This window comes from Mesoplodon mirus (assembly GCF_964341445.2).
Source record: "Mesoplodon mirus genome assembly, chromosome: 14".
Lineage (NCBI taxonomy): Eukaryota > Metazoa > Chordata > Mammalia > Artiodactyla > Ziphiidae > Mesoplodon > Mesoplodon mirus.
The window spans coordinates 32172290-32194471 of NC_138990.1; the positions used below are offsets into that span (position 1 = coordinate 32172290).

The following is a 22182-nucleotide window of genomic DNA, read 5'->3' on the forward strand; positions in this document are numbered from 1 at the left end:
GCGGGCGGCCCGGTATGCAAATGTCCAGAGGGGCGGCCGCCTCCCGCTCGGATAAAAGCTCGGGGCGGGGCGTCGCGCAGAAGCCGCTGCCTCCCGGGAGCCGGCCGTGCGCTCCGGCCCGGCGCCAGTCCGCCCCCAGCCCGCGAGGCCCGCGGGCTCCCGGTAAGGACGCGCGGCGGATCGGGGGCCCGAGGCGGCGTGGGGAGAGGTCGCGCGTCGCAACCGGGGGCCCAGCTCGAGCCGCCCGCGTCGCTCTGGTCCCCGCTTCGCCTCGGCCCAGGGGCGCCGTCCAGGGCCGAGCCTTCTCCGTGGGAACCAGGGAACCGGCGTCTCTGCTGCGCCCTCCCAGGGGCCGGGCAGGTGGCATCTCCCCAGGTTCTGCGCAGGGCCAGTTTGTCCCCAGGCCATCAGCGGTCAAGCGCGAAAGGAGCTGCGTCCGGCGTGCGCAGGGTTGGGAGGGGCTAAGATTGTCTTGGAGGGGGTGAGACGGGGGCCAACAAGAAGAGCTTGCACGATGGGTCTCTGGCTATTATCCTGGTTTTTTCGTAGCCACCCGGAGACGTTTTGGGAGGCGATGGAAGGGAGAAACAGGCCGAGGGGAGAAAGGTGTGGGTGTGTACACGTTTGAATGAGCAGAGCTAATCGACTTTAGACGCTGGACAGAAACTCCCAGCCGGACCCAGCGCGTTACCCACCTCTGCAGGATAGACACCTAGTCCCGTGGAAAAACGACTCTAATAGCCCCCTTACCTTCCCTCTCCCCTCCTTATTTTATGAAGAAAGGGGTTCTTCTGAAGTCGTTGTAAAGCTAGCTCCAATCTCAAGGTTGGTCAGTTAAGATCTGGGTTTGCCCAGCCTGCCCATTGTGGAAGTGCCTCCTTGTCTGGTTCCTGCCTCACCACCCCTCTAACCCCCCAATCCTACATCCCTGGAGATGCAGCGTGGAAGGGAGAGAAATAGTCCAGAAGGTGCCCAAGTCCAGCTTACTGCCCCCCATTTTATGATGCCAGGAATGGGTTTTGTGCCCAAGCCCAGCTTACTGGCCCCCATTTTATGATGCCAGGAATGGGTTTTTCGCTGAAGTCGGAGGGACAGGAATCACACTCCCCCTCCTTCTCTCCTCAAAACCAGTCAGAACCACCCTGGGAAGGAGGGTCTTTGGGAGTCTTTACAAGACCTGAGGGCTTTCCAAGTGGAGATAAGCTTTGGGCAGATGGCTGTCCTTGGAACTGTAGAATCTGAACTGGAAGGTCAAAGGGGGGAAGGAACGGGAGATGGGAAAAGTGGAGAGGATTAATTCTGAGGGAAGGGAGTGGTGAACAGGTAGAGGTATTTGACACTTCTCTCCTGTTTCTGTTTGTGTATGTTGCTGTGGTTCTGGTCAGTAACTGGATAAAAGAAGACTGGAAACATGTCCGAGTTTTGGTTAATTTCTGCCCCTGGAGATAAGGAAAATTTACAAGCGCTGGAGAGGATGAATACAGTAACCTCCAAGTCAAACCTGTCTTATAACACCAAATTCACGATTCCTGATTTTAAGGTAAAATACCCCAGGAGGAGGAAGGAGGTGATGGGCTGGGGTGGTGTGGGTGTCTTCTGAAAAGCCAAGGAGAAAACAACAGGACAACGGCGCCAATGCTGAGGATCAGCCTGGCTGTGAAGCCTGTACGGGGGCCTGAAGTCTGGATGGGACTTCACGAATAGCCCCAAATTAACTGTGATGCTTGTGGAATTAGAGCCACAGGACGGAATGAGAGGGAGACAAGGGTGCGGCTAGCAGTGTCTTCAAAAAGTGGAAAGAGTGTCTTAAACACACTTGGGTCCTCATTGAGTTCTCAGATTCTTCCTGTTTTATCTTCAACATCTAAGAAGACCAACAGTATACTTTAAATGTGCAGGCTTGGAGAGAGGTTCATCCTTTTTTTTTTTAATTTTTGGCTGCAGCGAGCGGGGGCTACTCTTCGTTGCGGTGCACGGGCTTCTCATTGCGGTGGCTTGTCTTGTTGCGGAGCACGGGCTGTAGGTGCGTGGGCTTCAGTAGTTGCGGCGCGTGGGCTCAGTAGTTGTGGCTTGAGGGCTTAGTTGCTCCGCGGCGTGTGGGATCTTCGCAGACCAGGGATCGAACCCGTGTCTCCTGCACTGGCAGGCAGATGCTTAACCACTGCGCCACCCCAGGAGAGTTTCATCCCTTTTTTAAAATTAATTAATTTATTTATTTTTGGCTGCATTGGGTCTTTGTTGCTGCACGTGGTCTTTCTTTAGTTGTGGCGAGCGGGGGCTACTCTTCATTGCAGTGCTCAGGCTTCTCATTGCAGTGGCTTCTCTTGTTGTGGAACACAGGCTCTAGGCTCACGGGCTTCAGTAGTTGTGGCTCACGGGCTCTAGAGCGCAGGCTCAGCAGTTGTGGTGCATGGGTTAGTTGCTCCGTGGCATGTGGGATCTTCCCAGACCACGGCTAGAACCAGTGTCCCCTGCATTGGCAGGTGGATTCTTAACCACTGTGCCACCAGGGAAGCCCAAGAGGTTCATCCTTGATTGTGCTCTTGAACTGGGAGCAGGGCAGGCAATCCAGCATCCCTCTGGTTCTGGTGGAGAGAGAAGGAAGGAGATTTAGTGACAACTGGGCAGATGGCAGAAAGAGATTTTATTTTATTTATTTACTTTTAAAATATTTATGTGGCTGTGCCGGATCTTAGTTGCAGCACGTGGGATCTTTAGTTGCAGCATGCGAACTCATAGTTGTGGCATGCAAACTCTTAGCTGTGGCATGTGGGATCTAGTTCCCTGACCAGGGATCGAACCCAGGCCCACTGCATTGGGAATGCGGAGTCTTAGCCACTGGAGCACCAGGGAAGTCCCAGAAAGAGATTTTAAAATGAAACAGACATGGAAGAGGAGCAAGAGGAGCAAGGATACGTGCAATCTTCTTACTTCAGAAAGAGTGGACTTTTTGCCATGCTTCCTCCAAGGGGAAGAAGCCTAAGGCAGTCTTTTTGCCCTACAGCTATGTCATGGATTCTGGAGGAATGGTGCTCAATGCCCAGAGGTGGCTCTTCAAGTAAACTGCTGTGTAACCCTCTTTCAAACCTCAGTCTGCCCCTCTGGCTTTTCTGCATAGTTGTTAATGATGTTACTACATTTGCTAGTGTTTATGGAGCGGTATGCTGGGGGCCAGGTTCTTTAAGCGCATCTTCCTGAATCTTCACAACTCCCACTTTATAGTTCAGGATGGGCTGAGAAAGGAGACCCGGGTTGTGGAGCTGGTAAGTGGCAACACTGGGTTCTGAACCCACGTCTTGCTGATTTTTCAAACCTGCCATGGTTTGTCCAGGGTCAGATACTGTGAAGGTTAGTAAATTAAGCATCCACTCATTGCTTACTACATGTGAAGTGCTGTGCCAGACCCGAGGGTACAAAGATTAAAAAAAGACATGACTTCTGCCAAAAGCTGCTTAAAATTAAGTTGTCTGAAAAGAAACAACACTTACTAGGAATATCCAGACTTCATAGTTCCCTGATTACTTTTCAACATCTGATGGGTGGTTGATAATGTGATAACAAACTTTTTCCTTCTGATTCTGTGAGTAGACCTTTAAATACAATTTTGGACACAGTAATAATTTCCACAAGAGACAGCTTGTCCTGAGTAATCTGTAAAGAAAAGGACTTTCATGAATGGGAGCAGGAGGAAAAGCTGCCCTTGCCCCAGCCAGATCACTGTTAATAACGGCACAGAGGACCAGAGATAGGGATTGGCTGGACTACCTTGGAGAAGAAAGGCTTTCAGAAATGATAACTTCCTTGACTTGCTTTCTGTCTCATTGCTTCCTTGGCTGTGTTGATTAATCCCCCGAAGAGCAGACTGCCATTCTTAGACGAAAATAAGCTGAGGGTAGACCATGACACATAGTCACTCCTTTCTATGGCAGAAATGACAGTTTATCCTGTTGGCCAAAAAAATAATAATAGTAATACTAATCATCGTCCAAAATCCACTGATTTCCCTTGAGAGCTCGTCTCAGTTTCCAGTTTCACCATTGACCAAGAACAACTGAGTCAAGATAGAAGAATTCCCTGCGCTTTAGTTGAAACCCCGTGCCCCCCGCCTGCTACAAAGCCTGAGCATCTAACTTCTCTCCGATCTTTCTAGGTGGGGACCTTGGATTCCCTTGTTGGCCTCTCTGATGAGTTGGGGAAACTCGATATCTTTGCTGAAAGGTAAAATATTTCTTATTTACTACATACAAGTGAGAATGTGACTTTGTTGTCAGAGGACACGGTGCTCTTGCTTTGGCCAAGGCCGTGCTTGCCTAAACCTGGCCCTGGAAGTCACAGGAAGAGCCCGGGCAGGTCTCCGTGAGAGTGCCAGCTCCATAGCTGCACGTGGGGTCCCTTGCGTAGTTTTGTTTGCTGAGGCAGAGTTTTTTTTAGGGGGCTGCCTTCAAAATGAAGAGGGCTACGGCATAAGGTACTGAAACACTTAGAAAAACAGTTGGTGCAGTTTTCCCCCCAAGGCTTTTTAAGTTTTTTGTTTGGTTTTGTTTTTGTAGGGAACATATGCACGTAGTAAAAAATTCAAGTACAAAGGAAAGCTATCCAGTGAAAATTGTTTTCTTCTCACCTATTTTTCAGTTTCCTGTCCCCTCATTTTTCCTCTTTTAAGGCAACATTGTTATAATTTTTAGGAGAGCCTTCCAGAGACAGCCTGTACATGTACAAATAAATATGAACATATTCTTAAAAATAATTTTATACAAATGATAGCATATATATTCTGCACTTTGCTTTTTCCCCGTAATCACATTTCTTAGAGATAGTTTCATGTCAGTCCATAATTGCATTTTTAAATTTTTTTAAATTTTATTTTTTAATCTTTTTAAAAAATTTTTAAATTAATTTATTTGGCTGTGTTAGATCTTCCTTGCTGCGTGCGGGCTTTCTCTAGTTGGAACGAGCGGGGGCTACGCTTTGTTGCGGTGCATGGGCTTCTCATTGCGGTGGCTTCTCTTGTTGCAGAGCATGGGCTCTAGGCACGCGGGCTTCAGTAGTTGTGGAACACAGGCTTCAGTAGTTGTGGCTCGCGGGCTGTAGAGCGCAGGCTCGGTAGTTGTCACGCACGGACTTAGTTGCTCTGCGACATGTGGGATCTTCCCGGACCAGGGCTTGAACCCGTGTCCCCTGCATTGGCAGACAGATTCTTAACCACTGCACCACCAGGGAAGCCCCTGCATTTTTTTAAACTGGCTGCATTACCTTGAATAAATGTAACCTAATTTATTTGAATTTTCTTATTGATGGACATTTACGTTTTCTAGTCTTTTGCTATTACAAACGATGCTGTAATGACTGTCCTTTTTTGTACTTCTTTCTGCCCATGTAGGAGTGGGATAATTAAAAATTGAAACACTGCATCAAGGAGTATTGCATGTAAACATCTACAGATATGTCCATATTACCCCTCCATGAATTCGTTCCTATGTGTCCTCCCACCAAAAGTGTATGAGGATATTTTAGTCTTCAAATCATTTATTTAAAAAAATTATTACAAATCTGGTACATAAACATTGGGAAATATTTATAGATCATAGAAAAGCATAAAAAAGAAAATACAAATCATACGATACAAATCACTTGTAAATATGCCATCCAGAGATAACTGGATATGTTATATTTGTTTTATTTGCAGTATGTACATCCAACTTTTTCTATACATAAGTATTATTTATGCATACATATGTTAATAAAGGTGACTTCATATTATACATATTTTTTAAAATAAATTTATTTATTTATTTTTAGCCACGTTGGAGCTTCGTTGCTGCGCACGGGCTTTCTCTAGTTGCAACGAGCAGGGGCTACTCTTAATTGTGATGCACGGTCTTGTCATTGCGGCGGAACACGGGCTCTAGGCGCGCGGGCTTCAGTAGGTGTGGCGCACGGGCCTAGTTGCTCCGTGGCATGTGGGATCTTCCTGGACCAGGACTAGAACCCACGTCCCCTGCATTGGCAGGCGGATTCTCAAACACTGTGCCACCAGGGAAGTCCCCATATTACACATATTTTGTAACTTGCTTTTCCCTTCGTATCTTGTTCTTTGGATCTCACCATTACCTAGTCCACTGTAATGTTATACCATATGGATTTGCCATAATTTACCTTTTAGGTAGATTTTAAATAATAATACTTCCTTGTCTTGGTGAAGATGAAACTGTTGTTTAACAAGTGTTTTCACTTGGTTTTAAGAAAAATACAGGTGAGATAGGTGAGGAAAGAGACTTCAGGGGCCAAGGCATACACCTACCAATCTGCATGACCAGGGGAGACCACAGTTTGACTGCCTGACCCTAAATAGAGGGTTTCCTATTTTCAGGGCCTGTGGACATGTGCTTTTTACCTTCTCAGTGGAATGGTGATGTGCATGCTACTGCCTTTTCTGATGCATTTTTATGGAAATTGTATAATTAGGAGTTCTAGTGATCATACTTTGAGGTTTCTAATCTGCAGCTTGGTGCCATGGGCTAGAAATTAAGTTTTCGGTGTTCCAGTTGCTGTTCAGCCACCCATTGCCTAAGAATAAAAAGAATCCTTTATTAGTAACGGTTTGCTCTATGTGGGATGTTGGACTAACCGCATAAAGGCAATCCTAATCACCAAGCAGTTTGTAGCTCACAGTCCTTGAGAAAGAAACCTAACCTTCACCTTTCTCATCTGTGAAATGGGACAGTAGTGATCATCTCTGTGCTTTCAGGGAAGAATGAAGGGGAGTGAAATCATGTTGAATCAAGAATGAGCAAATCCCAGGAAGTGTTCTATGAGAAACTAACATCCAAGAAAAAGTGGCTTGATGCCTAAATATCAGCTCCTTTCCTAGGCTGCTCTGCCCCATGGGGAGGTGGGTCTAACAGATACCGTGGAGGCCAGCCCACTGTCCTGGGCCGGAGATGCCTTTCCTCGGCAGCCCTGACAAACCACAGGAGGAGGCTATGCAGTGAGGTGCAGCAGTGTTGGCTTCCGGGGAGTGAATTGTTAAAAAAAAAAAAAAAAGTGTGAATTGTTCTCAGGCCTGCTGCAGAAATGACAGCTAGTCAGCATTTTTATTTTTCTAGACCTTTCTAGACCTTTCTTTGCTACCAATTTTCTTCCCTGGTGCAAGTCCTTAACCTCTTTCTTATTCACCAAAGCCCCCTCTACCTCTAATAAAATTCTGTGATCTTGGATTATTATCACTTCCACTTTCCTTTTTTGTTTGTTTCTTTGTTTTTTTTCAGTAAACATTTGTGTTTTGTCCCGTACCTGTCGGTTGCACAAGTTACTTGTGTTTAAGAAAATGCGTGAGTAAGCCAAATTAAGGCTGTAATTGTGAAACAGATAACACCCGAATGAATTAAAGAGTTTTTTGTTTTTTTTTTTTAAACAGGGTGAGGTATGGAAGAATGAAAATCACTGTGCATTGTTTTATTTTTTCCTTGTGGGTGTATATTCCCAAGAGCCTTCCTCTCAGGGGGAGAAGAAAAGTGGTGTGGTCTGAACACGCTGAAATTCTTATTTCTAGCATTTATCTAGTCTAGGGGTCAGATAACTTTTGTTTGGGGGTTAATGCTGGAGCTTGGGGTAAAATAATGGGATACACTAATAAAATACAGAGATCAGCTTCAGTTAAAAGTACGCAGGTGTTATTGGATAAATAAATGCTAGCTGGGTATGTAACCCGGGCAGCATAAACCTGTCAACGCTGCTACTGGCCAGGAGAACAGAGAAGGATCAGGAGTTTTCAAGGTGTATTGTTTCCACATCCTTTTATTATTTATTTACTCAGTGCACTAGAGTGTTTTTCCACATAGCTGGAAGGCAGCTTTTGCTTACTGGAGCCTTCCTTTTGTTTTTGATTTATTCCCCCATGCTGTCTTTGGTAATTTACTCTGTATTTGCACTGTAATTAAGGAACTTTTGAGAAACCAAATGATTTTACCTTTAGAAGAGCCCTCCCTCCCTTTTTTTTTCTCTCTTCTACATTTGCGTCCTTCCCAGTATCTTAGCCTGTTTTCAGTGCTGGTTAAAATATTACATTTCACTGGCGCTTGGGCTGTCAGAGGCACCTCATGAGTTTCTCTGGTACTTTGGCGACCGTCAGCTGCCCCTGAGTGCATTACCTGGCTTGCGGAATAGCTGGTGGCTTTTCTTTATCCACGTGGCTCCGTGAAGTTGACTGAGGGTTGGCCGATCAAAGATTCCATATCCAAGTGTGGCTGTCTGCTTAGTGATGCAAGTCCTAGGAAGTCGGTTCTTCTAAGGGCATTCTAAAGAGAAGCAAAACTATAATTAAAAAAAAATTACCCAAGCTTCTCTTCTCTGTCACTGCAAGAACATCAGGATGAGATTACCTGCATTGACGCAGTTTAGAGTCACTGGAGAAATGTCAGTCGAATGCCTGTTTATGTGTGCTGTGAGTCCTCAGGGCTGCTTGGTAGTCCCGCTGTGTGTGCGCTGACCTCCTGCTCTCTGGAATGACTAATTTTCCCTATACCCCACTCGCCCCTGTTATCACCTGCTAATCCTGTTCAGCTCCCCCAGACTCTCCACTCACCCACACCCCCTGCCTGCGGACTTGCTGATGGACCCTCTCCTAGGACAACTGAGTGTGCCCGCTTCTTCATAGCACCCTCCATGGTGGCCTTGTACATGTTCCTATGGGATCGTTTGGTGACTGTCTGTCTTCCCAGCTAGACTGTAAGCTCCAGAAGACCAGCCAAATGAATGAACGGAAGAAAGAATCCTGGAATATTAGAGCTGAACGGGTCCTTAGAGATCTAATCGAACTCCTTCATGTTCTAGATGAGGAAACATGCCCAGAGAGAACTTCCTAGAAAGAGCTGGGTGGGCTGGGGGCAGTGGAGGGGGAATAGACCCTTGAACCAGATTCACTAATTCACCCATGTGTCCATCTGTGCCTACCCTTCCTCTCAGTGGCTCCCACCAGAGCCAACAGGACGCTTAATAGTATTTTTTAATACAGACCTTGAAAGGTGTCTTACTTGTGTTTTATTCATTGCTCAGATAATTATTGTTGACACTTTTAAAAAGTAATATATTTACACATTTAAAAAAATCAAATGGTATAAAAAGGTACAAAAAGAAAATTGAAAGTTCCACTTTCACCCCAGTCGCTCTCCCCATAGGTAGCCATTATTAGGGTTTTGTGTGATTTCTTCCCTGGTGAAAAAAGACAAAATGAAACACACACACACACACACACACACACACATGCACATTCATGATCCAACCCAATATTTACAAATTTTATTTTGAGATATCTACTTAGCACAAACAGATTTGCAAAGATCCTATTCAGGATTCATTTCGGATTGCACTGAAATTAGTGGAGATTAACATTCTTAAAACTTTGAGTGTTTCCATGAGCACCGTTCATCTTTCAATTGACTTAGTTCTTTTTCTTTGTTCCTCTGGTAAAGCTTTAATGGTCTATTCAGAAGGTCCTGCAAAATATCTTATTTTTTCCCAAGTGTTACAGTTTTTATTTTGTTGCTATTGTAAATGAGATCTTTTCTTTAAATGCTTATTGTTTGTAAATAGGGATTTTTCACATTAACTTAACGACGTGACAACTTACGGAATTTCCTTGTTGTTTCTAATGATTTTTCAGCTTATTTTCTAAGGTTTTTAGGCATGTGATCATATTGTCTGTAAATGACAGTTTTCCCTGCTTTTCTCTCATTTTGTTTTCTTGCTTAATTGCAGAGGGTAGTAGCCCAGAAAAATGTTTAAGTTCTCAGTGATGGTAGTGGACATGGTATTCTTGTTCCTGCCTTTAATTCGGATGATTTTAGTGGCTCACCATTAAATATCATTGAGCTCTTGTTTTTAAATATACTATTATCATGCTAAGGAAGTATCTGTTTCTGTTTTAGTAAGTTTATCTGGAATAAGTATTGTAATTGTTTTCAGATTCCTTTTGTGGCATATAACGAATTGGTCCTATGTTGTTTCTTTCTTTTTCCTTGACCTTAATATGGTATATTTATTAATAGATATCATAATTATTGAATCATCCTTGCATTCCAAGGAGAAACCCTATTGGGGATGTTGAACTCTGTTTGCTAAGGTTGTAAGATTTTGCATCAGTAATCATGAACAACAGCAATACTAACATCGTAATGTTATCATAACAGGGGCCTCCCTGGTGGCGCAGTGGTTGAGAGTCCACCTGCCGATGCAGGGGACACGGGTTCGTGCCCCGGTCCGGGAAGATCCCACATGCCATGGAGCGGCTGGGCCCGTGAGCCATGGCCGCTGAGCCTGTGCATCCAGAGCCTGTGCTCCGCAGCGAGAGAGGCCACAACAGTGAGAGGCCCGCGTACCGCAAAAAAAAAATTATAATAAATAATAATAATAATGTTATCATAACATAGTGATAGTTAACATTTATTGAATGCCTATTCTGTGACAGCCCAGAGATTTCAATAACTGATGAAGCTAAAGTTAGAGGCCAGGGAGTCTGGCTGCAGAGTCCTCATTCTTTTTTCTTTTATTCTTTTTGAATCTCATTCCTTTATTCTAGCTCAAGCTTTGTCTCCTGAAATGTAACCCTTTGATTTTTTTTTAACATCTTTATTGGGTATAATTGCTTTACAATGGTGTGTTAGTTTCTGCCAGAGTCCTCATTCTTTTTTTTTTTTTTTTTTTGCGGTACGCGGGCCTCTCACTGTTGTGGCCTCTCCCGTTGCGGAGCACAGGCTCCGGATGCGCAGGCTCAGCGGCCATGGCTCATGGGCCCAGCCGCTCCACGGCATGTGGGATCTTCCCTGACCGGGGCACGAACCCGTGTCCCCTGCATCGGCAGGCAGACTCTCAACCACTGCACCACCAGGGAAGCCCTTAAATGCTTTTTTAAATTTCTGGGCTGTTGAGTTTTTTTGTTGTTTCTGTTTTCGTTTTTCACTTCTAATTCTATTGCTTTGTTGTTAGAGAATAAAATAAGTGCTATTTCTACCTTTGGGAATTTGAAGTTTTCTTTGCTGCTTTTTCTGAGTGTTGCATGGGTGCCTGAGATGGGTGTGGTCTCTTGTTTTCATTGTATAGAGTTGATATATGTCTGTTGGGCCCACAGTATCAATGACTTTCATATCTGCTGGGTCCATGTTTCTAATCTTGATGCACTTTGCTGCTCTTACTGCTGGATCATAAAGGTCTGTGACAGTTATGACTTCACTGAGGGTCGCCCCTGGATGTTCTCTAGAGTCTCTGTTATATTGTTCCCTGTCTTGAGTCCACACCACCTGCTGGTTGTCACGTCCCTGTTTTGCTAGGGGCTATTCTTTGATAACCCGTTGTATGCCAGGCACTGTATTAGGCGCCTTCCATTTCTCTGTTTCCTCATGAGATCTTCACCACAGTCCCAGGAACTGGGTGAATATCTCCACGTTCTAGATGAGAAGATTGATGTTCTCAGAGTTAAGTCACTGTGCAGGGTCATAGCTGGTGTGTGTCAGGCCTTCACTGGTCCCCCTGCTTCTCTCCCTTTCTGGCAGGTGGCGGTTAACTTCTTTCCCGCCTGCCCTGCTTTCATCCCCTCCTTCAAGCCCTGCTGGGATAGTCTCTGCTTTGACAGCCCCCAACCAGCTCCAGCAGTTATCACCAAAGCAGAAGTCCCACCTGCAGGGAAGGAGGGGGTGTTGATTTCTGTGCAGGAGGCAACAGGCCAGCGCCAGCCTCAGGCAACATTGTGAAACTCAGAGTGATTCTTTGGAGGCTAAATTTAGTATCGGGCCCCTCCTTTTTATTTATTTATTATCTTTATTTTTTTGGCTGTGTCAGATCTTGTTGCGGCCCGCGGGCTTCTCTCTAGCTGTGGCGTGCGGGTTTTCTCTTCTCTAGTTGAGGCGCATGAGCTCAGTAGTTGTGGTGCGCAGGCTTAGTTGCCCTGCGGCACGTGGGATCTTAGCTCCCCGACCAGGGATCAAACACGCGTCCGCTGAATTGGAAGGTGGATTCTTTACCACTGGACCACCAGGGAAGTCCCCCCTTCCATTTTAGACGTGGATCAGCTCCTGGGAGCCACGGCTCTACTGTTCTCCAGACCTCAGCCCAGTCCTGTCCACACAGCACCCTTCACGCCTTACATAGATGGCAGCCACATAGACTTATTTTCAGAGGCTTAAGGGGCAGCTTTAAATGGTTCTTTTTTGGCATTGGCTTTATGTCCGAAGTTAGTATCATTCTCAACGGACAGCTTATATGTTTCCATTCTCCTCTTACATGGTCTTACCCACCTCAGTCAAAGGCTCCCGGGGCCCAGGCGCCAAGCAAATGGTCTGGGCCCCTCCTTCCTGACCTTCCACTTGAGACCCCAGTGAGGACTGAGCCCGGTGGCCTCCGCCTGCCAAACCTGTCCCGTTTCCGTCCACTTCCCTGCCTTCATCCAAACCACCTTCTTCTCATTCTGTATTTTTGCACCGAACTCCTGACCCAGGCCCCCCACCTGCCACCTCACCTTCGAAGGGTGGGCCCCCTGTCGTCATCCCATCTCAGTTGGAATGTCACCCCCTCCAGAGGCCTTCTGTGGACTAGCAGCCAGCCGAGCCCCTCTAGGTCACCCTGTTTTAATTCTCTGCCTTCCACACACCACTGTTTAACACTCTCCTTGTTTGTCTTTGTGTGTCTCTTGTAGAATATATGCCCCAAGGAAACAGGGACAGTATTTCTGTGCACAGCTCCTAGAGCAGTGCCTGGCTCAGAGTGTGCGCTGAATTCATATTTACTGGGTACACGTCCATCTCACAGCAGTGGACCTCCTCTTCTAGCACCTGTACCATCTCCTGGGGAACTTAAAAAAATTACAGGTCCTGGGGCACCACCTCCAGGGATGCTGATGGGGTCCGGTTGGGGCAGGGCCTAGGAATCTGCATTTTAAACGGGACCTCTGGGTGATCCTGAGGCAGGTGGGCTTCCGACTTTGAGGACCGGTGTTAGTAATAGCAGTTACACAGCTATTTAGCCCACTGGATCCTAACGTACTTCTAGGAAGTACGTCTTAAGGCCAGGGATTCTAAATGTATATTTAAAAACTTACAACAAAGTTTTTTGTACTTGTTTGTGTGTGTGTGTGTGTGTGTGTGTGTGGTTTTTTGTTTGTTTGTTTGTGAACAGCTAATACATTCACATGCATCAAAGATAAAAACAATATAAAAGGCTCCACATGAGAAGTTTCCCTTATCCTCTCCCCATCCAACTCCCTCCTCAGCCCCCACTTAGGAAGCTGCTTGAATACATTTCTGGTCCTTCTTTATGCAAATACAGGCAAATTCCAGCATAGATTTTTATTTCTCCCCTTTTCAAATACGAAGTAGTAATTCACATGTTTAGCATCTTGCTTCTTTTTCACTTAACAATATATCCTGGGAGATTTTCCCCGTCAGTACATAGAGAGCCTTCTTGGTTTTAAGCTACCTTGCGTCCCACATGGGGGAGGTATCATAGTTTATTAACCAGCCCTAGAAGTGGACACTTGGCTTATTTACTTTTATGGGGAAGGGGGCCGTTACCAACAGTGCTACAGGGTGTAATCTTGCTCCAGCACCATTCCTTTGCACATATAATTGTGCAGGTGTACCTGCAGGATGAATTCTCAGAAGCAAATTGCTGGATCCCGGGGTCATATGCCTTTGTAATTTTAATGGATGTTGTCAGATTTCTCTGACCATTTTGCATTTCCACTAGCAATGAAATTAAGGAGTCCCCGTTTTCCTACAATCTTTCTAATCAAGTATGCTGTCAAATTTGGGGGGGGGTTATGAACCTGATAGGTAAGAAATGGTACCTCAGTGTAGTGTAGGCTTTTTTTTTTTTTTTTTTCGGTACGCGGGCCTCTCACTGTTGTGGCCTCTCCCCGTTGTGGAGCACAGGCTCTGGATGCGCAGGCTCAGCGGCCATGGCTCACGGGCCCAGCCACTTCGCGGCATGTGGGATCTTCCCGGACCAGGGCTCGAACCCGTGTCCCCTGCATTGGCAGGCAGATTCTTAACCACTGAGCCACCAGGGAAGTCCTAGTACTTTTATATAAATGGAATGATATAATATGTACTTTTTTGGTTTGGTTTTTCCATTCTGTATCATTATTTGAGATTTATCGATGTTGTGGTGTGTATATTAATAGTCTTTTTTTTTTTTACTGCCGAGTAGTATTCCGTTTTATGGGTAAGCCACAATTTATTCACCCATTAGAGGACATTTAGATGGTTTCCAGTTTTGGACTATTTAAGTTGTTATGAATGTCCATGTACCGTTTTTGTACTGACATAGCTTTCATTTCTCTTGGGTAAATACCTGTTCCTTGAGGCAGCTAGGCTCCTGATACCTGAAGTGTGATTGCATACCTCCCCTTTGACCCTCAGACCTTTGCATTGCTTCCTGACCCCGTGGGATGGTAGTGGCTTAGATGAGGGCCAGATTAGGACCCTCTAAAGCACGGGGTCCCAGGGCACGGCCCTCTTGCCATGGACTAAGCTTGATATTACAGCTGCATTGAGTACTACTATTTTGTAGACATAAGGGCTACTGATTTTTTTTTTTTTAAAGAAATGCCCATTCTTTGAAAAGTTCGCATTCTGGGCGATGAGGCAGCAGAGTAAAGCAAACGTCTGGATCCTGTCGGTGGCGCGTGAGTGAAGCAGGAAAGACTGGGGACCATGGTGGCTCTGAGGAGCATTGGGCTGATTTCTTGCTTCACATCGCGCTTATCCAGCGAGCCAGCCAGGATTTGCTGAGCGTCTGTGTGTTTTCTAGGAGCCACTATATGTTTGCTTGAGCTGATGATAGCTCAATTAATAAAGTTTCCGAGATCTGTTTGTTTAGTGGTGACCAGATGAGGAAACCAGCACTTCAGCAGTGTGATAATTTATATGATGGAGGGAGAGTCCTGGTGTAAGCCCCCTGAGGGCAACAACTGTGGTCTGTTTGTTCACTGCCGTTTCCCATAACATCGCCTGGTGCATAACGGATACAGTGTGTTTTTGCTGAGTGCGGGAAGCAATGATTTTTTTTTTTAATGGTAGTTCTTTTTTTTTTTTTTTTTTGAGGTACAGTTGATTTGCAATGTTGTGTTAGTTTCAGGTGTGCAGCAGAGGAAGCAACGTGTTGTGGGTGGAGGTGTTCTCCAACGCTCTGTTGTACAATATTTGTTAGGGTTGAGTTGCCTTGAGGAGGGGGCACTTGGGTTGTTATAAAGGGTGAGTAGCATCCAGGTAGCTTCAGAAGGCTGGCCTGGGAAGGGCAAGGAAAGGGGAAGAGGGTGGAGAAAGAGGAGGCCGGACAGGGAGGGGTGTTCCTTGTAAACTCTGCTAAGGAGTTGGAACGTCACTATTTGAACTTCTTGGGAAACCAATGCTAGAGTAGAAGCAATACTGATGGCATGCTGAGATGTGTATTTTTAGAGATCCCTCTGGCTGCCATGCGAGGGAGGGGCAGGAGGAAGCCAGACTGGGAGAGGCAAGGAAAGCACAGAGGAGGCTGTTGAGGGAAACCTGGACAAAAATGGCATGACCTGCCTAGGACAGCGACCCAGGGCAGGGCCTGGACAGATTTCTGGTCACTGTAAAATATAGTGGTGATGGGAAAAAAGGGCGTGGAGCCAAGGAGCTTTGGGGGAGGTGGCGACATCCAGCATAAATGACCAGACCAGTCCTTGACATTCTCCACGCTGGGTCTCCACCCTCGAAGCCAGCAAAAAGGCTGAGACATTTTTTTTATAAAATTGAGATATAATTCAACACTGCAGTATTCATCCCCTTAATGTATAAAATTCATTTGTCTCTAGTATATTTACAAAGTAGCCCAGCCATTGCCACTACCTAATTCTAGAATGGTGTCATCATCCCCAAAGGCTACCCATTGCCGTCCCCTCCCAAGGGACACCAAGCTGTCCTAGAGGCCTAGTTTTGGTCCTGGTCAGCCCCCAAGGAGCTGTGTGACCTCAGGCAAGTCCCCACCTTGCCTTGGTCCCTGAAGGCCCTTCCAACTGTGACCCCATACGATGATTCTGGGTGGGCACATTATGTTATGGTCATACTTCCATGGCTCTAAAGTAATGCTAAAGATTTTTTAATGGCCGGGGTGGGGGCTTGTTTCGTTTTATTTTTTATGGTAATAAAACACAGATGATTCTACTATAATTAACACCCTAATTAGCATCTTAGCATAAATCTTTGTCTTCATTTTTGGTTACCTCCTGAAGTTGCACTTCCGAAAGTGAAATTACAGGTTCAAGGGATGTAGAAATATTTAAAGTTGCTTGTACGCATTGCTAAATCGTTTTCCAACGAGGTTGCAAGAACGTGCTGTTTCATCAGACCCTCATCGATTCAGTGCCTTTAAAAAACGTTGTTCATGTCCCTGGCAAAATGAAAATGATGTATGATTGTGTGAATGTGGATTTCTTGGCTCACCAGCATGAGCAAGCACACTTTCGGGTGTTCCTGAGTCACCTGTCATCCCATTTTGTGATCTGCCATTTCTGACCTTGACCCCTCCATCCCCTGGGAAGGCTGCGGGTGGTACCACTCTGGTGGCACCCTTCACCTGTGAGCCCTGGGGCCCCTGCCATTGGGCGTGGTGACCGGGCTGCTTGGTGGGTTGACTTTTGGCAAACTTTCCAGAACGTAGACAAATGTGTGCTGATGCTTAGGGGACTAACTGCCCGGTTATTCCTAAAAGACACCAGAGCATTTCAGTACCACTTCAGAACAAGTAGCCTTCCTCTCCTCCACGTTCCACTAGGGGGCAAATTTTCTCTAGGGGTAGGCTGGCTTTTTAAAAATTTTTATTTTGGTGGCGGCATGTGGGATCTTAGTTCCCCAACCAGGGATCGAACCCATGCCCCCTTCAGTGGAAGCACAGAGTCCTAACCACTGGAGCACCAGGGAAGTCCCGGCAGGTTGGCTTTTTGGAGAGGAGCAAGAATTTCTATGCTGTGTTGTGGGCAAGTTGAGCTGCACAAAGCCAACCTAGCCAGAACCAGTTCCGTTCTGAGTGACGGTGGCAGGGGGTGGGGTTACTTAACTGAGTGGCATTCCTCTAAAGGTGGAAATATTTGTCTGTTTCTGATATATATATATATATATATATATATATATATATATATATTCTTTTTCAGATTCTTTTCCATTATAGGTTATTATAATGGTGATTATAGGTTATTCAATAAGATATTGAATATAGTTCCCTGTGTTATACAGTAGGCCCATGTTGTTTATCTATTTTATGTATAGTAGTAAGTGTATATTAATCCCAAACTCCTAATTTATCTTTCCCCTCCCCACCCCATTGTCCCCTTTGGTAACCATAAGTTCGTTTTCTATGTCTGAGAGTCAGTTTCTGTTTCGTAAATAAGTTCATTTGTATCATTTTTTAAGATTTCACATACAAGTCTTTCTCTATCTGACTTGCTTCACTTAATATGATAATCTCTAGGTCCATCCATGTTGCTGCAAAAGGCATTATTTCATTCTTTTTCATGGCTGAGTAATATTCCATTGTATATATGTACCATATCTTCTTTATTCACTCACCTGTCGATGGACATTTGGGTTTGTTTCCATGTTTTGGCTATGGTACACAGTGCTGCTATGAACAATGGGGTGAATGTATCTTTTCTAACTAGAGTTTTCTCTGGATATATGCCCAGTAGTGGGATTGCTGGTAGTTCTATTTTATGGTAGTTCTATTTTTAGTTTTTTAAGGAACCTCCATACTGTTCTGCACAGTGGCTGTATCAATTTACATTTCCACCAACAGTGTAGGAGGTTTCCTTTTTCTCCACACCCTCTCCAGCATTTATTATTTGTAGACTTTTTCATGATGGTCATTCTGACCGGTGTGAGGTGATACCTCATTGTAGTTTTGATTTGCAATTCTCAAATAATTAGTGATATTGAGCATGTTTTCATATGCCTGTTGGCCATCAAAAAATTTTTTTAATGAGGTAAAATGTACATACAGTGAAATGTGTACATCTTGAATGAACAGGTTGATGAATTTTGTTGGGTGCCTCAGTGTAACCAAACCCCAATCAAGGTTACACACCATCTGCAGTTTGCTTTTTTAATTAAAAATATGATTTCTATATCTTCCCTTGTGGGTTAGTATAAGCTTTTGTGTTAGAGGAGGGAGCCAGAGTTTAGTTTAGACAAGCACTGAAGAGCATGGCTTTGGAGTCATGTAGATCTGGGCTCAACTTCTGCTCTGACACTTATAACTCACTGTAGGGTGACTTTTAGCTCTTTAAGTCTTAATTTTTTCATCTTCTGAGTGGGGATGTTACCTAGCTCAAAAGAGCATCTCAAGAATTGAGTCCCCAAAACACCTAAGAGCCCTTACAAAAATCTGTTTTTAAAAAAAAAAAAAATGTTGAGAAACCAGTGAAAGATATGAACACTCTATTACCAGAAGAACATAGCCATCGGTAGAGTCTAATAAACCTATCAAAAGATGTCCAGCCTCATCGATGATCAAACAGATGCAAGTCGGAGCACCAGTGAGATAGAACTTTTCAGCTATCAGATTGGCAGGGATTAAAAAGATCCATAATCCATCACGTTGGCGAGGATTTAGGAGGCAGGCACTCTCATCCATTGTTGGTGGGAGGGTACATTGGCTCTGTACACTTGGCGGATAATTTGGCCTTATCTGTTAAAATTGCAAATGCTCACACCCTGTATTCCAGTAGTTACTCCTCTGCAAGTTATCCTACATATGTGTCTGCACAAATGGGCAAAATATGCGTTTTGTTGCAAAATCATTCAAAGCGTAAACAACCCAAATGTTCAGTCGAGAGAATTAGTTATGATACAACCTTGCAATGAAATGCTATGCAGTCAATGAAAGGAATGAGGAAGCTCTACCGTGACATGCAAAGGTTTTCACAATGAACTGTAAAGGGAAAAAAGTAAATTTAAAACAGTGTCTAGACCCTTAGATTCCTTTCAATGAGAAAAATGTTCTGATTTTGTCATACCACAATTCACGGATGACTGTAGTTAATGATCACAGTAAGTCAGGGAATTTTTGTTATGTGCAACAAGCAATTTTTCCAGCAATTAAGCTTCGTCAGACCGTGCTATTCTGAGATGTTCCGTGGTGGTGTACACACCTAGGGGCAGGTGTGCCGCCATGCTTGTTATAGTTACACATTTCTTGGAGGCTAGAATTGGGAACAGCAAAGAGTCATTAACAGAATGACGAGGGAGTTCTGCTTTTAGGCCGATTAGGAAGGAAGCATGTGTGTTATTTAGGTGCTATGACATTCGTTTATTCATTCAGCAAACATTTCCTGAACAGCTGCTGTGCTTCAGGCATTGCCATTGGGGCTGCAGTTACTACTTCCTTCATGTAAAGAAATTACTCGGAATATGACAGAGGATATGGTAATAAGAGACAGCCACCTGCATGTGTCACTATAATAATGATAAAGAGGATCCCTTGACAGCATTAGAAAGAAGCTCTCAGAGCAGGGGCTGCTCTGTGCATAGCATCTAGGTTCACAGCACTCTCATCGTGCTTGGCACACAGTTGATTAATGTCTGGAATTTGCTAAATGAATGAGTGAATGAACGAATGAATTTATAGGGTCAGGGTTCTAACAAATAACAGAAGATACACTCCAATTAGGATGATTTGAGAAAGGTTTATTCATAAAGGAGCATATATAGTTGTATGAGGGCTGTTGAGAAGCACAAGGAAGGGTACAGGAACCCAGGTAGACTCAGAGAGGTTGCCACACCCCTAGGCTATAGGAGATGAGGGGAGATAGGTTACTGGAACTGGGAGGGAAAGAGATCTGTACCCCCTACCCCTGCCCTCACCGTCTCCTATCGAATCTGAATCTACTGGGGAGCCAGAGGGCAGAGAGCCCAGACGCCTCCATCAGGCTGCTGGGAGCTCATCTGAAGGTACCTACCCCAAGCTCCTGGGGGCCTGGTTCTTTTTTTTTTTTTTGCAGTACGTGGGCCTCTCACTGTTGTGGCCTCTCCCGTTGTGGAGCACAGGCTCTGGACGCGCAGGCTCAGCGGCCATGGCTCATGGGCCCAGCCGCTCCACGGCATGTGGGGTCTTCCCGGACCGGGGCACGAACCCGTGTCCCCTGCATCGGCAGGCGGACTCTCAACCACTGCGCCACCAGGGAAGCCCGGGCCTGGTTCTTGATATGCATTGCACCAAACTCTGTGAGATGAGCAACATCACCCCCATTTTGCCAAGGAAACAGAATGAGATTAGCTAGGTAACTTGCCCCAGTTGTCATTAGTAAGATGCAGAACTACTATCCTAAGAAATGCCAACACATTTGTGATTTGAGCCCAGGTGGCCTAGAGCCTTGGGGTCCACAGACAAACTGGGTAGTTGGGAGGCAAATTACTCCTCTGGGCCACAGTCTCCCATCTGTAAAATGGGATCTTAACCATCACAAAAATTCGAGAAGTTTTGGATGATTCAATAACAGTGATAGAGGACTTGGTAAACAAAAGAGAACCTCAACTTAATACGAAGTGTTAAGTACTTGGAAATATGCCAAAATGCAAAGCATGTGTTTCCTTTTGGGTGGGAGAGTGTGGTGGTTCATTTTTTAAAATTAATTAATTAATTAATTTTATTTATTCTTGGCTGCATTGGGTCTTTGTTGCTGCACGCAGGCTTTCTCTAGTTACGGCGAGCGGGGGCTACTGTTCATTGCAGTGCTCGGGCTTCTCATTGCGGTGACTTCTCTTGTTGCGGAGCACGGGCTCTAGGCACGTGGGCTTCAGTAGTTGTGGCACGTGGGCTCAGTAGTTGTGGCTCGCAGGCTCTAGAGCACAGGCTCAGTAGTTGTGGCGCATGGGCTCAGTAGTTGTGGTGCACGGGCTCAATTGCTCCGCGACATGTGGGATCTTCCCGGACCAGGGCTCGAACCTGTGCCCCTGCATCGGCAGGCGGACTCTCAACCACTGCGCCACCAGGGAAGCCCATTAATTACTTTATACTTGTATTTTTCAGTTCATGGTCACGAACATACATGAGTTAGATCCAAAAACAAGTTGCTCTCCCTGCCTGCTCTGTCACTTTTTCCTTCCCTCTCTCCGTCTTTCCCTCTCTCCCTCTCTTTCTTTAATCTGGGGCCTTTCAGTACCCTCTGCCTCAGTTTTCTGTGTCGGGCCCTAGGCCCCGGGGCTCCACGCTCTGAGTGGCCACACGGCCAGTGCCTGCATCAGCAGAAAACCATGTTCTCCATTTGGAATTCAGTGACCTCATCCTCCTCCCTGCAAACACCTGCTCCCTCCTGGGAGCCAGGAGAATGAGGAGAGAGGGCCTGAGGCAAAGATGTAGATCATCAGAGCTTTTAGACTTTGATCCTGGTTGGCCTGCTGCCAGCTGGACTTCTAACTGATGGGCCTCCAGGAGTGGACACTCTTTGCCACCAGACACTCCTGCCTGATTAGTTCTATTAATATTTATAACAATCCCGCAAAATGGGTATCATCCCATTTTACAGAAAAGAAAACTGAGGCTCAAAGAGATTAAATAAATTTGGCCAGAGTCATACATTTGGCAGAGCCACAGTAAACTTGAGCCCTTTCTGCCTCCAAGTCTCAGACTTCCCTTTCCTTTCTCAGACTTTCTGGAGCCTTCAGTCTGTTTTCTGAAGACTTAGAAAGTTTTAATTTTCTAATTATAAAAGTAATACTGGATTAGAATAGAAAATATGTAAAGTAGGAAGAACATCTTCACATAGCTGCAGCCATACTGTCTGTATAAGTCTGTATCTTGGTTTTTCTCCACGTAACATTATAATGCACGCCTTGTTCCACGGTATTAGAAATTCTTTGTAAACCTATTTTCAGTGGCTGCTAACAACCCCTCAGCTGGGTATACCATCCTTCACTTAAACAATCCGCTATTGTCAAACCCTTCAGTGGCTTCCAGTTTTTCGCTGTCAGCAACGTTACTGCAAAGAACATCTTTTACTCAGAAGGCTTTTTCTGTTTGTCCTGTTTCCTTAAGATAGTTTCCCAGAAGTGGAAACACTGGTTTAAATACTGGTTAGCATTTTACGTCTCTTCATGCATATGGCCGGATTGTTCTCCCAAAGGGTGACTCTGGTCCTTTTCCCGCCAGCAGAGTTGAGAGTATTCTGCGGGCAGT

The 22182-nt window shown here is 45.3% G+C and overlaps 1 protein-coding gene across 4 annotated transcripts in view; it reads left to right on the top strand.

Annotated features, from left to right (window-relative positions):
• The first annotated feature begins 92 nt into the window (after positions 1-92).
• Positions 93-22182, top strand: part of ATP6V1C2 (ATPase H+ transporting V1 subunit C2) — a 48261-nt gene continuing 26171 nt past the window's right edge. For 3 of the 4 annotated variants that reach the window (XM_082641875.1, XM_082641877.1, XM_082641876.1), the window contains exons 1-3: positions 93-162; positions 1386-1540; positions 4151-4218. In XM_082641875.1, the coding sequence (XP_082498001.1) occupies positions 1412-1540; positions 4151-4218 (197 nt within the window). In that variant the 5' untranslated portion in view covers positions 93-162; positions 1386-1411. Of the gene's footprint in view, positions 163-1385; positions 1541-4150; positions 4219-22182 lie in introns of those variants that run through there. The other variant, XM_082641878.1, reaches the window with a different exon arrangement.